Source organism: Chinchilla lanigera, unplaced genomic scaffold (genome assembly GCF_000276665.1).
Source record: "Chinchilla lanigera isolate Chin_1 unplaced genomic scaffold, ChiLan1.0 scaffold00048, whole genome shotgun sequence".
Lineage (NCBI taxonomy): Eukaryota > Metazoa > Chordata > Mammalia > Rodentia > Chinchillidae > Chinchilla > Chinchilla lanigera.
This window is the reverse complement of record NW_004955449.1, coordinates 8,748,275-8,763,682: the sequence shown is the minus strand read 5'-3', so window position 1 is coordinate 8,763,682 and position 15,408 is coordinate 8,748,275. Positions and strand designations below refer to the sequence as shown.

Here is a 15,408-nt window from a genome sequence, read left to right as displayed (position 1 = left end):
GAATGGCAAATAAATACACGAAAAAAAAGTTACACATCACCAGTCATTTGATAGATGCAAATTAAAACAATGCTAAGATTCCATCTCACCCCAGAAAGAATGACTACTATCAAGAAATGAACCAATAACAGAGGCTGGTAGGGGTGTGAGGAAAAAGGAACCCTTCTCCACTGTTGGTGGGAGTGTAGACTGGTGCAATTATATGGAAGTCAGTGTGGAAATTTCTCAGGAAACTAGGATTGGAGTTTCCACTGACCGAGCTATTCCCCTTCTTAACATCTTCCTGAAAAAATTAAAAGCATCATGCCACAGCAGTTTATCTACAGCCTTGTTTATAGCACCACAGCGTGTAATAGCTAAATATTGGAAACAGCCCAAATGTCCATCAGCTGATGAATGGATAAAGAAGATATGATGCTTTCATATAATGGAGTAGTAACTCAGCCATAAAGAAGGATAATCCTGAGACGCTTCTAGGTGAAGGGATGCACCTTGAGATCAAACTCTTTTTTTAAAAGAAAAAAACTTCATATGGTTTATTTTACATGATTCCTGAGGGGCGGGAGATTTAGCTCAGTGGTACAGCACCTGCCTGGCAAGCACAAGGTCATGAGTTTGATTTCCGGTACCAAAAAAAAAAAAAAAAAAAAACAGATTTCTGTTTCCAAATAATTAAAAACAACAAACTGTATTGTAGCAACTATAATGCATATACAGTTCTTTAAAAGACAGTTATCATGTAACAGTGGAAGATAATTTTTAGGACTACAAATGACACAACATAAGGCTCTGTGGTTGAATAATCAGCAAATTAAAAGCACAGGGAAAAGTTTTAAGAAATAAAATGTATTGCCTGTTAGAAGAGCTTATTCTTTCCTTTCTCAAACAGCTGATTATGCATGGACATTAAAATGTGCAAACAAAAGGTTTCTGCAATTTCTGGAAAAGATTTCAGTTACAGAACTTGATGAGGTCAGACAATTATGGCACGCTGAAAATTAATCTGTTGGTACAGAAGTTATAACTACTCATTTGTAAAGAAGTTTACATTTGAAACAATATGCTAAAATCTCAGTTTACCCTTTAAATATTGTTTAATTCTTACAAACTTCCTTTTGAAATTGTAATTCATATGAGCTGTAACCTCCTAAGTTTAAATTCAATATGAAATATGAAGGCAGTAGTCAGGGAAATCACACCAGATTGCCTTGTCAATAATCTATACCTAGCAATACATCTCTTTTCTGTGGTATGGTAGGAAAAAACAGACCCTAAGAACTCTTAAGTGAAATACATCGGAAACACATGTAAATTCTGCATAGTTCCTCTGGTGTGAGAAATTGAAAGTGTAAATAAGGACCAAAATGTGTAATTGATATTGTAAAATAGGTAGAAAATGTTCAAATGGGAAGGGGAACTAGGAACAGGGGACGGGGGAAGGAAGGAAGGGAAAAGAAAAAATGAGAAAAGAAGGAAAAAATGGAAACAAAGCTTTTATAAATAAGGAGAGGAAGAGGGGTTGAGGGGAGGGAACGGGAAAAAAAAAAGAATCAAGGTATACCACTTACAAGTACAAATTCCCTATAATGAGTGTGATCACTATGTTAACCTGAAATGTACCAGTGAACATAATTACTTAAAATAAATAAATAAACATTGACTTGGATACAAAACATTTGAGAGTACCAATTTGTGGAACCCAAATCAAGTTTTAAGAATCAGATTTTAATTTTGATTTGCTGTGAGTAAATTAAATTGCTCAATAATTGTGTATGCTTCAACAGTACTCACTTATTTAATCAACTACATTTTTCATTTAGGTCTTCACTGGGATCTTTACTGCAGAAATGTTTCTCAAGATAATTGCTATGGATCCTTATTATTACTTTCAAGAAGGCTGGAATATTTTTGATGGTTTTATTGTGAGCCTTAGTTTAATGGAACTTGGTTTGGCAAACGTGGAAGGATTATCAGTTCTCCGATCATTTCGACTGGTAAATTAACTAAGAATGTCCAAAATATTTCTTTTTATAATTTATTTAGTCATCATTCTTAACATGGTAATAGTATCGGGTTTTTCATGATTATAATATTATTTGAATATGTTTCAAAATAGTCTGGGTTGCTTCACCAGAAGATTGTAGTTTTTCCTTCATAATAGTTTTGATGAGTGCAGTGTATTCAAATGAATAGTGAGCCGTTCTCTCCTTAGTAATCAGATGTCAGATCTAATGAGGAGGGAGACGAGGAGAAACGGATCAGTTCAAATCACAATTAAATGCTGTAGTCCATCAGTTACCCCAAGACTTGCGTAACCATGTCTAAGGTTTCACAGAGACCAGGATGGGCTTCCTCTCCTGTCAAGGGCTCAGCAAGTTATGGAACTGCTCTTTGCCTGCCTTGTCCTGATGCAGTCCAAGATAAGAAGCACTGGACAGTGTACAAAGAAGAGAGACAAGCAGACAAAGGTCCTCGCACATTCATCTCTTCAGCCAGACGAGAAAGCTACAAAATCCACTCTGAGAAGAGTTGTCAATATTACATCTTTTTATTTAAAAAGTTGTTTTTATTTGATTTTTTATAGTTTCTATAGTACTCAAGAATAGTTATGGATCTAATTTTAAGCTAGAAATATGCAAAAAAATAGAACAAGTATTAGAAATGATTATATAGCCAGTGACATAAGCAAGTTCTTTTAAAATGTTTGATAAACTTTCAGGATAATATAGCAAGTTTAGGAAAATAGGAAGCATAATGTTGGACTCTTGCTTAGTGTGTCAGGCTCTTGGATAAATTATTCTCTGGGAATAAATTAAATACTTTAGTGCTTACATTCACACCTTTGGGTCACTTAGAAGCCATTAAATAATACACTGTTCTCAGCTTCCCGTTTACTAAAGCATCAGAAATAAAGCACTGCTACTGTTTAACTGTAAGTGGTTCTTGAGAGACTGTATGAGCCAGTGCCACCAAATATCAAGCCCAGCAGCAGGGAGCCATTTGTACACACTAATGAATAGATTAATTCAGTAAAAAGTGCAACTTTTTACTTAAGTCCAAGTATTTCTTTTCCAGATGTAATAAACCTGAGAGTATACCCTAATGTTACAGTAAGCTAATGGATATAGCTAAATTAAAGGAATCTAAAAAGAAATTAGTTCACTTGTGTTATAGTTTATGTAATTTAAGTATTAATATCATTCACACTTGTGTGCTTCAGCATTATATTTCAAATACACTGAAAAACATATTTGTTTGGGCCTTTGAAATAATGAGAACCTGTAGTTCCCTGAAAATGTGTCTCTGCTAATTAAGCACCATTAAACTTCAGTATTCTTGTTCCTTAATAAAGAGTTTTATTTTACATACTTGTGTAGTATTCTGTAAAATTTGGAGTATCTTATAATGAATATGCCCAATCAAAAACTGGGTAATATTATTACTTTATTTATAATATGGACAAGTTCAGAATGAAAAATACCCTGGTAGTATCACCTATCTGCTACATTAGCTAGATAAAAGTCTGAGACATAAGTAACATCACTGTACAATGCAGATGAGTTCAACTGTAGAGTTCAACCATGAGTAAAAATATAGATGCTTTAGAACTGCCAGTTATTAACAAGCCTTCCTGCTTATTTTTCCAGCTCAGAGTTTTCAAGTTGGCAAAATCCTGGCCCACACTGAACATGCTGATAAAGATCATTGGCAATTCCGTGGGGGCTCTGGGGAACCTCACCTTGGTGTTGGCCATCATCGTCTTCATCTTTGCCGTGGTCGGCATGCAGCTCTTTGGCAAGAGCTACAAAGAATGTGTCTGCAAGATTTCCGAGGACTGTGCGCTTCCACGGTGGCACATGCACGACTTCTTCCACTCCTTCCTGATCGTGTTCCGCGTGCTGTGTGGAGAGTGGATAGAGACCATGTGGGACTGTATGGAGGTCGCTGGCCAAACCATGTGCCTTACTGTCTTCATGATGGTCATGGTGATTGGAAACTTAGTGGTATGTAGTAAATTTGTTTTTCACTTTCAGTACAAGACAATGTAATTGTGAAAATGAAGAAAATTTTGTACGTTTTTTGGAAGCTATTTTGGATTTAGTTTCCAACTCTCTATTATTTATGATTGCAAGTGCTAGACATGAATGATTTAGACTACTGTAATCCATACAAACCTTAAAGTGCCACTCACACCAAGGCTTTGTTCTTTGTTATCACTGCTCTATTTCATGAGAGAAAGATCTCCAGTTTTTTTATCTTTCAGTTCGTGTACTAAAGTATGGAAGCATTGTTAAGCATATGTATTCAATTTGCATGTACTAGCAACTGTATTCTTCGAAAATCTTTTAAATATGGGTTTCTTACAAACTGAAATTTTAAAAATGGCTAATTATCTCAGTTCTTGAAAATACATCTGTTATTTAGTACCTAGAAACTACAGTATAAACCAGTAACACTGACTCAAGAATCATTAGTAGTCATTTCTCTTTAAAAACAGCCTTGCCCAGCACTACTACACTGAATCTTGACACCATGGGAAAGATGATTGGAAGATCAGTGTAAGAAAGTGTCATGACATTTACTTACATGTAAATAAACAATAGAAAGCTTCCAGTACATGTTCGTTATGTGAAAACAAAGTGCTGTGTGCCAGGTTCACAAAATGGAAACATAGCCATACTACAGCAAAATTGATCATGGAAGCTTCTGTCAAAGAGTTTGGCCCTGAAATATACTTAATTGTATTGTAAGATTTAGCTTGCTACAAAGTAAAGCGGTCATTCTACACCAGAGCACAAGACACTCTATTTAGGGAACAGAGAACAATAGATTTTGTGATAAGGAACAGCCCTTCTGCTTTAAATAAAGGAACTCTACTGCATTTTTAAATTAGAACTCAAACCAGTGGGATAGAAAAAAGACAAGCACAATCATACTGTAAGTCTACATATAACCCTACACTTCATTTCCTTTCACAGGAAAATAACCTCCAATTCCCTAATGGAAAATAAATGGAGATAAAAAGCCAAAAGATTATCTCTTTTATTTTTACTCAGTGTCAGATTTCAAACGCCTCAGCATTAGCTTGTTGTATTTCTGAAATACATTTATTTATTTATTTGCTATGAATTAAAATGAGGCCTTCACACATTTTAAGTGAGCCCACAATTAGCTCTTTTCCACACTTGCCAGCAGGCTTGTAGGCCTCCACCACACTACCTGTAGTAATGACTGCTGCACCTGGTCAGAGAGAGGTGAGGTCACAGACTGCATCTCCTAAGGCCAGGATTTCTATGAGGATTTTTATGATCCTTTCACGTGTTTAAGGCAGGTGTTCCAGAAAGTGAGTGTGGTTTTTTCAAAGAGTTCTATAAGCAGTGGACACTATTTTCTCTGTCTCTAGATGAAGGAGCAGCAGTAGCACACAGAGAGAATGGAAAGTCAGGGTACTCTTCTCAAAGAGTAGAGGAAGTATAAATACATGCTTTCCACCTCAACCTGCGACCCAAAATGGAAATAATACTAATATTTTCCTTTTAGGCAACTAATTTGGCCTATTGCAATTATGAGAAAATTATATGTTCGCAGAACATTTATTTTTTTCTGGGCAATGAACATAACAAAGTTGTCAGTTTATGATAGATTATAGAAACAATTAGAAAATTAATAGTAAACTTTATGTTGTTGATTACATAGGACAGTTCAGAAAAGGAAATATTGACAACTGGGGATGTAGTTTAGGGGCAGAGTGCTTGCACAGCATGCAAAAAGCACTGGGCTCAATACCTAGCATTACCAATCAATAAATGGAAATACCAATGAGCAAACATGGGGTACTTTTTCATCTTTTTCTCCAAAGGTAACAGTTAACAATTAAGATCTCAGAATTACACTATCAGTGCAACATTATACCATTTCTGTGTATTATCTATAATCTTGGACAAGGCATTTAATGTACACAGAAGCCTTAGTTTTCTCATCTATGAAGCAGTGAAAATCATAATTCCTTTTTAATGGGCTGGTTATGAGAATAAGTTACAATCATATTAACTTTGCAAAATGGTTGGCACAAGGGCGGTACATACTGCGAGACTGGTAAAAAGCTGCTTTCATTGTTATAATTACCTGCTCTAGAACCTGGATTCAAGCATGTTTCTGAGTTAAAAGAATCCCCAATCTGCTGGTAAAGATGTCTTTGTTTTAAAAAAACAACTTCAGTGCTCTATTTCATAGTAGGGTGACTATAGTCAACCATAGTGCATTGTATATTTCAGAAGAAATAGAAAACATTTAAGGTAATGAATGTGCTAATTACCCTGATTTGATCATTGCATAATGTATACATATATCAAAATATCACAATTAACCCTATATATATGCACAATTTTTGTGTCAAATAAAAATATAATAAAAATGTATTCAATACTGAACATCACTGAGGGAGGATTAACTGATGTAGATCAACAAAAACTTCCTAATAGACAAGACTGATACATTAATAAACCTTAGGAATGTAAATATAGAAAATAATTATCACACCAAGATTCAGTTTTTATTATACAAAATAAAAATTTAGCATTTAAGTTTATTTACTTTCTTTTATCTATTTTTCAGTCACATAAAAAAATTCAACAAAAAGTCACAAAAAACACATAAATAAGTCTTACTGTGATTATCAGAAGCCATGGATTGGCAATTCTTGGATGCAGCAGTAAACACTCTCAAAATTTCATTCAGTGCTCGGTGGACCTTATCTATTTTTACCTTCATTTTCATTGACATTTTACTTAACCTCTTTCCCAGGACTTCTCTTTCATATCAGTTACTTTTTACATTTATTTCCCTTTATATCTGTGTGCTTGAATAATTAGGGGCCCATGGACACTGCCAATGAAATCCTGACAAAATTTTATGTCAGTCTTGTGTCCCTGGAAGTGTCTCATTCTTTAGTAAATTGCCTCTTTATGATGAGCACAACGGGGTTATTGTCAGTGATCTTTTACTTACTCATAGCAGTATGGTTTATTTTTGGAGACCCATGGTAATACCTCAACTCTAATTTTTAACCTGGTATTAGCATTATTATTTTATAATAGACATTTGTTTATGGAATTTCTGTTGTTTAGATACAGTGGTCATGATTTCCTGAATCAAAATTTAAAAATGCTTTCTCTGGCAACAAGTATATTTTTCTCTAATTTAGCAAGTTATTTAACTGAAAAATGACATAAAAGCATGAAAATCAAATAATATTTAAATATATTTGGAATTTTGTTTTTAGGAATAAAACTTATTAATGTTCTAGGAAATGCAGATGACATGGCCAAAATGTCTAGCATACCAATTCAAGCTTTTATTTCTTTGTCAATATACTGTTGTCTAGGTTTCTTTTTGGAAATTGAAATTAATATAAACATTCCATGCAATAATAGCTTTAGTGAGTTTATAGTAAATATAAAGGAAATCCTGCAGTATAGAATTATTTGATGTTGGCCAGACATTTTTTTATTTTGTTCACTGTTTATTCAGGATACTTTATTGTGGACTAAAAGAAATACCTAGAATAAAGTAAGTATAAGAATAATTTTGAGAAACTGAGAATTAAAAGCAACTAAGAAAACAATGCCTTGATCACCTATTTTCCTGTTGTGTTCTAGGTTCTGAACCTCTTCCTGGCCTTGCTCCTGAGCTCCTTCAGCTCTGACAATCTTGCTGCCACTGATGATGATAATGAAATGAATAACCTACAGATTGCTGTGGGAAGGATGCAGAAAGGAATTGATTTTGTTAAAAGGAAGATACGTGAATTTATCCAGAAAGCCTTTGTTAGAAAGCAGAAAGCTTTAGATGAAATAAAACCCCTTGAAGATCTAAATAACAAAAAAGACAGCTGTATTTCCAACCATACTACTATTGAAATAGGCAAAGACCTCAATTATCTCAAAGACGGCAATGGAACGACCAGTGGCATAGGCAGCAGTGTAGAAAAGTATGTCGTCGATGAAAGCGATTACATGTCGTTTATAAACAACCCCAGCCTCACTGTGACGGTACCAATTGCTGTCGGAGAATCTGATTTTGAAAATTTAAATACAGAAGAATTTAGCAGTGAATCAGATATGGAAGAAAGCAAAGAGGTAGGGATTTTTGAATAAGGAGATGTTTTGATATCATGTACTTTGTTGCTTTAAAACTACTAGATATTTTCAAATTGTGTGTCTCCTTAGTTTAAGAAAATACATTGATATATTTTGAGGCAAAAGTAGGATTAATAAAGTAATAATAGATTAAAATATGCTAGACCAATATGTTTATTCATATGTTCAAATAATCACTTTTTAAATGCTTGGCAATACAAACATGCAGGTTCATATCACATATTCTAAGAAATTTTAAGTAATTTTAGATTTTTGAAAATGTCTCAGGTTGAGTGAACTTTTTTCTTATAATTCTCCCACAATGGCAGTTTTTGCATGTAGTACTAAAAAAACAAGTACTAAAAAAACTTAAAGGGAGGTAGTTTTAATTCTCATCTAGTTACATTCTTGCCTCTTAAGTAATACTGCATAAGATATGAGTTTATTTAGTTTTCCCAGACATATTAACTCATGGAAACTCTGCCTGGGCTCTTAGCTTGATGTTTTCTTATAGGTTCATGCTTCCTGAAGTACATGATTTTTTAAGGAAAAGAAATGTGTAATAAGGAATGAGAGTAAACATTTTTTTTTTTTTACCTCTACCTAGCCCAGTTTAAATACACAGAAAGTCTTAATGCATTACAGAATGTAAAATTCTGAGTTTATTAGCCCAATAAGAATTGAGTCTTAAATGTATGTGTACCAGGATATGTTTTGTTTTGTTTGTTATTAGCCTGCAGATTAGTAAGTTCTGAGCTCAGGTTCTTCCATTCTTCCTTATTGATAGGTATGTAGTATTGCTATTTTAATAGTGAAGTAGAAATAAATTTGTAAACATGAAATCCAAGTAATGTTTAAACATAGTTTCAAAAAACTAAGATATAAGTAGGAGGACCATAGCTAACCAATGTCACAAAATAACTAATGAAATTTAATGGAAATGTAGTAAAACCTTAGAGCCTTGAGTAAAGAATAACTGCAATTCAGTGAACTCAACATGTTTACTAGTTGGACTTCATTTTTTGTTGTTGTTTTTTCTGGTGCTGGGATTTGAACCTAAGGCCTTGCACATACTAAGCAAGTGCTCCACCATTAAGTTGCATTCTTAGTCCACAAGTTGGACTTTCACGTAAAGAATGAATGGTATCTTACAATATTTAAGATCTAAAGTTATAAACTGATAAATATTCTTAGTTGGGTTATGTGCCTCCTTTTTCATCTTGTGTATCACTAGATGTGGAGGTCAGTATTTAAATAGATAGAGTTGAGTCATTAGAATTTTAAGGTACACTTTCTTTTCATTATTTTGACCTTATACATGACACTGGATATTTTGCTTGAGGTAGAGAAAGTCATCTTTTGTTTTGAAGTAGGTTTAGAGGTTGGGTACCATGTAAACTACGTGGACTGTACAGAATCAAATGTACAGGTCATCAGCTACTTCAATCTTTTGGCTAAGTTTTAGTGCTTGTTCATGTGTGATTAACTTGACATTCAGTCTTCCTGATTTTCAGAAATTTTAAAGCCTTCCGTTCTTCAGTAGAACATATATTTAGCCTCATCTCAAACTATTACATTTAACCTAAGCCATGTTCAGTAAAGTGGATATTACAGTAAGGAAATCCTATTTTCTCTTATTAGCATTATAGTTTCTTATTTTTATTTTTTCTATTTGAGCTAGCTTTGTTTGAATTAAGTGCTCCAAAACAATACTGTGGGCTCAGTATCTATTCTGAACTTAGAAGCAGAGAATTGATCTATTCTTTGGAAGTGGACAAAATTATTTTATTGAGTTGTACTTTTGGTATCATCCCACCTTATGTTGAGGTTTATTGTTTGGAGAAGTTGTTAATTATGGCTTTATATCAAACTTTTAGACATACATTTAAAAGCTAATAGAGGATTAGATTTATAGTCTAGGAAATATCTACATCCATATCTATGTCATATTTATCTCTATATCTGTTTCTACATCTATTTTGAGGTTTCAGAATTTTACCTGGCATTTCTACACTAGAAAATGTTATAGAGAATTGGAACAATTATCCAAGAATTTTAAGTATTCCCCTTGAAATACCTTTATAGTGTCTGTTTTCTGGTCACTTATGTTTGGTGATTTTTTAACTGATGGACTTGGATTGTGCTGTTTTCTATCACACAGAGAATAGTTAGAAATGATATGAGACATTACTATTTCATTCTAAATGATTTCTAAAGTTAAAGTTCAGGGCACTTTCTTTTAGAATGCTTAAATGAATTTCTTTTTATAGGATAAACTAACTGAAAGGACTCAGAAGTGGTTGAGGTGTTTGACCTAAGTCCTCCTCTATGTCTCTGCCAAACTTATGTGGCTCTCTGTTAGCTTTCTGGAGATTCTCTGCAGCACATCATTTAAATTCATATCATAATCATGCATGCTTTATGGCTGTAGTAATTGTAATGCCTTTTGTGATTTTGATTGACCGGTTTTCCTTTTAGAGTTTTAAGTAATGTTGAAGCCATGCTTGAATGATAATTTTTCAAAGTGACATTGAGCGGTGTAATATGGTGACCTTCACTGCCTACCATTCTTCTCACAGGGGTAAAACCAAGCTGGAGCCATCAAGAATGCAGCTCTGGTGTTTTTTAACCAGCCAGAGGCTCGTGCCACCACTTTTACCCAGGTTACCCAAGCAAGTTGTGTATATATCTCTCTCTAAATATAATCAGTTTCTAAGTGACCTTTGACTGGCCTGCATGTTACTCAGCTATGTTCCTTGCCCATCCATTGGCAGTAAAATAAAAACATGCATAGCTGCTATGATGCTGAGTCATATGAAGCATGGTCAGGCAAGTCTGACAACTCTAACTTTTAAAATATACATATATCTATTCAGCTGCTATTTTTGTTACATAGATTCTGAAAGAAATTATATTCAGTGAATAAAAGTGCATGCCTTTCTGGATTATTTAATTTCTATTTAGTGTTGACAGAGCTTTAAACATACTAAGAGTCTAGAGAAAACTAATTGCTCTTTGAAAACCTCTTGCAAAACCTTTCTCTCCCCTGCCTCTTTTATTTCTTTTTAAACATAATCCCAGTGTACTTTGGGGATAATTTTTTTTTCAGTGTCATAGTAAGGTTTCCTGAATGAAAACCTGTAAGTTAAAGCAATGTGTCATGCATTTATAAGTTTTCTGAATGATATTTTGTAAATTGATTGGAATGTTCATGTTTTGGCTGCTAGTAGCGTGAGTAGAGCTTTTAATCTGCTTCATTTTAGGGAAAAGAGCATCACTTCGGTTAGCAAGCAACCAAAAGTATTTTGCATTAAAAATGATTCCTTGGAGATTCTGTTAGCACTTAGTCCTAGTGTGACAGAAAAAAAGAGAAATTTATTTTGTACAAAAGCAAATACATAAAATATACATCAACCTTTAGGTGATACGCTCACCTTGAAAATAGATCTGGAGGCCACTTGCTTCATTCTCTCCTGCTGGCTACTTTGCCCATTTTGAGTGGACAACCTGCTGGGAAACTCTGTTCAGAAGGATATCATTTACATATATCATGTTCTTCTATTCCTACACAGGAGGAGCATCATGAGATCTTGTTCCTTTGATGTCTTTAAAATAAAGGAATCTCCCTTATATGTGACTACGGCAATCGCTCTAACACCATTCTGTGGGCTTTATTTAGTGGACCATTCACTATCTGATACTAAAGTCACAGTTTCATGAACAACTATGTAAACCAAATTGTTCCACCCAATTTAATCATCCTCTTGATAAATATTAATTATTTTGTCAATGAGTTTCCTCTCCTTCTGCCATTAAAGATGTAAAATAACCCTAATGTAAAATAATATTTGGCTTTTTGAAAGAAGCAACGATTATGTTATTCTTGGAGTATTCTTTTATATTTTGGATCAAAATATTCAGCCACTAGTACTCTAGATTCATGAAAGATGAGACATTATGTACTGGGGGAATGGTACCCTATAAGAGGAGGTCCAAGGTGTGTAATTATTTCAATACACATGTATATACTCAGGAACTGGAGAGGCTTTTTGTCCTATTATGCATTATTTCTTTAGAAAAGCACGAGATTTTAGGTATGTAAGATAATGGCTTGTTTTTTACAGTTTCTTGGAAAGAAACAAGGTTAGTTTGCTTATTCCTCTGAGTATCCCATTTTCCATATTTCTGTATAGCATTTGTGAGAAATGACATTCAGGCTGTCATCTACCATGTTATCTAGGAAATTTAGTTGGTGTTAAGTGTGGTAGAACATTAAGCAGAAACTGGCTCACTCGTTCTCAAGTCACAATAATTTTCTTTAAAAAGTCATTGATCCTTCCTTGGGAAACGTTGCCCTTTTCCTGAAAGGAGGTACTAAATTCCAATGCAAAAGACAGAAATGGCGAGAAGAATTTCCCTGGACGATTTGTGTAAGCACTAGTGAGATGAGTTCAATAGGAGCTCATCTTTGATTTTGTGCTAGAGAATAAGCAATCAGTGTGGGAAAGGATTCAAGTGGAATAGTGATTAAGCAGGAGGAAACACTCTAAGTATCTTTAATGTTAGAAAAACTGGGCCAGAAACTGACTTTTTTACACTGATGTCTGCTGAGGGATAAAGCATCATGACATGACCATTCTTTCTTTCATCCAAGAAGGATATTTAAAGTCCTCTATTTGTAGTTTAAATTTTTTTATAACGTGTCCCTTATAAACCCTAAAATGATTTTCTGGATAATATAATATAAGAAGGATAGTTTTAATTTTACTGTCCTATTAGAAAGATGACATCAAGAATTCCTTTCACATGTTGATGTGTCACTTTGGTCTGAAGTCCAACAAAGATCAAGCAAGCACAGCCCTTCCATTCTTCTCGTGTTGCCGTTTCTCATGAAAAATGACAGAAAGTGTCTTCAATGGTGATTAGTAACAGTGTCCAGGAACAAAAAGTTGCCATTTTTGTAGACTAAAATGGTCAAGTATTGAGTACTTGGTACAATTTATATTTGTGTTTATTTTTTTTATCCACTTTTTAATTTAATTGCCTTAAAACATATCTTCTCCCCTAAATTTTGTACAATATTTACTAATTACATTTTCTTAAAAATGCTTCTTCACAATGAGAAATAAATGTTCTCGTGAAAAAGTTAATGGAGTTTTTTCTCTCCTCTTTCCTATTTATGATCAACTTCTTAAAAATAATTTACTTTCATTTACTTGCTTTTGCTTTCTGAAGGAAGTGCTGTTGGTATGGCATCTTTACCCTTAGCAATAATTTATCACTGATGCAGAAAGTATAAAGTGTAGAATTTTAAAATACAAATGAAGTATTGTATTTTGGTGTACATTTCTTAGATTAAGAAAAATGTGATTCTGCCCTAATTAAATTATATGATTGTAATTAATTTAGCTCTTGGAAGAATCCCAGCGGACTGTTCTATACAGACCTATATGTTTCCATCTTAATATTAATTAACTAATATTTTTACCTGAAAGTAAATATTTGCCAGTGCTTTTCACAAGAAGTAAAACGGGCTTTCCTGTCTAATCACTTTACTGTGCTGGCATTTGAATATTCCCATATTTTCTTAAAGTTTAACCAGGCAAGGGCTATTCTAACAATATCATTCAGTCCACTTTTCAAGTTTCCTGGTGAATAAGAATGGTGATAAAAAGAGAACCTAAACATCTAAATTTTACCAAAAGCTGAATATAGAACTTGTCAAACTGAGTCCACAGATAGTCAGTTCATATTTTGGTTTCTTACTTATGTAGCATTTTGCAGTGAATGATGCCTGACTGGAGCATCACCAGGCAACCTATTTTTGAAAATTCTTGAAGTGGGGAAGTTGTGATAGTGCCGTGGAGTGGTTTATAACTGACAGTTCTGTTAGTGAATCTGCAGTGTAGTTAGATTAATCACCATGATTAATCACCTTATCTGAAGCTGAAGAATTTTATAATCTGAATTTGATTAATTTTATTTTTATGGACTCCTTATGTGTTTTACCTGCTTTACCCAACATATCTTAATAATATGTTATTTACCTTTTATGTGATTTAAAGAAAGACATTGTACTGATATCACAGAATTTATGAATCAAAATTTCTTGCCTACATCTCAGGATTATAGCTTAACCTTTTTGTCCATGAAATACTCTATTGTGTTTTTACCTCTATATTAATGATCCATATAAGAGATATGTTATAACTTGAGTTAATACTAAGGTTCATGAATATGCAATATGAAAATTAATAATATCATATGCACTATCTTGAACCCATAGAACTTAATTACATATCTAGTCACCTAAAGTTTTAAGTTGATTAAGGTTGAATTTATCTGTGTATCATCAAAGAAATTCCCTGGAGATCCTGGCAGATTGGGGTGCAGATGACCTAGAGTCCCACCACTGGTTCATTGTGACTACAAGGTGGTTAGTCCACAATTCCTTAACTAAAGAGAGATTGGGTGGGCTGATGTGAAGAATTAATATGCTGCTCACTTTTTTGGTCATTTTCCAATTAAGCACTAGAAATATAGAGATATTCAAGTAATACATGTGACAGGGACAGTGCTGTTCCATTTCAGAGAAAGTTGAGAAAGGATGAGATTATTTCTTCTTGAAGAGGCTCCGTTCCCCTCTGGAACTATAGATCCATGTAGACAGAGTAGAAAGAGAAAAAACAATTTCAAATAATTAAATAGTAATTTTCTTGATAGCAGAAATAAATACAGTTAACTTTATAGATTTATCTTAGACTGATCTATTAGTCACTTGATTTTATAATTCAGAATCTGTAAGGATTTGTATTACTCTGCAATGAAGAGAGAACATTATTTGTTTTCTCTTGAACGTGTAAGTAAATATGAAATTGGATGTGTTAAAAGTACTTAGTGGTTGAATGAAAGTCTGGCTGTTCATTCATTTACTCAACAAACATATATTAAAAACAAACTTTGATGATAGGCGCTATGGATACAATGATGGTAAAAACCTGAACTTCGCTAAAAAATTAAATTTTGCCAAATATTTCCTGTAGAGCTATGTCTTCTACTAATACAAGGTACAGTTAAATTATACTTTTGTAAAAGAAGCAACCTAAGTATTAAATAGGTAGATGTATTTGGCTTCAGGAAAAAAAAAATGTATCTATTAGTGCTATATGAGTATTCAGGCAGTGCACTAACGTGAAAGGAAGTAATGCTGGTTCTGCTATTTTTAATATGATTTAAATTAAGGAAAATAGTGAAGTAAGTGCTCTATCCT

The 15,408-nt window shown here is 33.6% G+C and overlaps 1 protein-coding gene across 4 annotated transcripts in view; it reads left to right on the top strand.

Moving 5' to 3' along the window:
- Scn2a (sodium channel, voltage gated, type II alpha subunit) overlaps positions 1-15,408 on the top strand; it is a 124,123-nt gene that overhangs the window by 82,483 nt on the left and 26,232 nt on the right. For all 4 annotated transcript variants that reach the window (XM_005393296.2, XM_005393297.1, XM_005393295.2 and 1 more), the window contains 3 exons: positions 1,821-1,994; positions 3,648-4,004; positions 7,659-8,138. In XM_005393296.2, the coding sequence (XP_005393353.1) occupies positions 1,821-1,994; positions 3,648-4,004; positions 7,659-8,138 (1,011 nt within the window). The remainder of the gene's footprint in view (positions 1-1,820; positions 1,995-3,647; positions 4,005-7,658; positions 8,139-15,408) is intronic.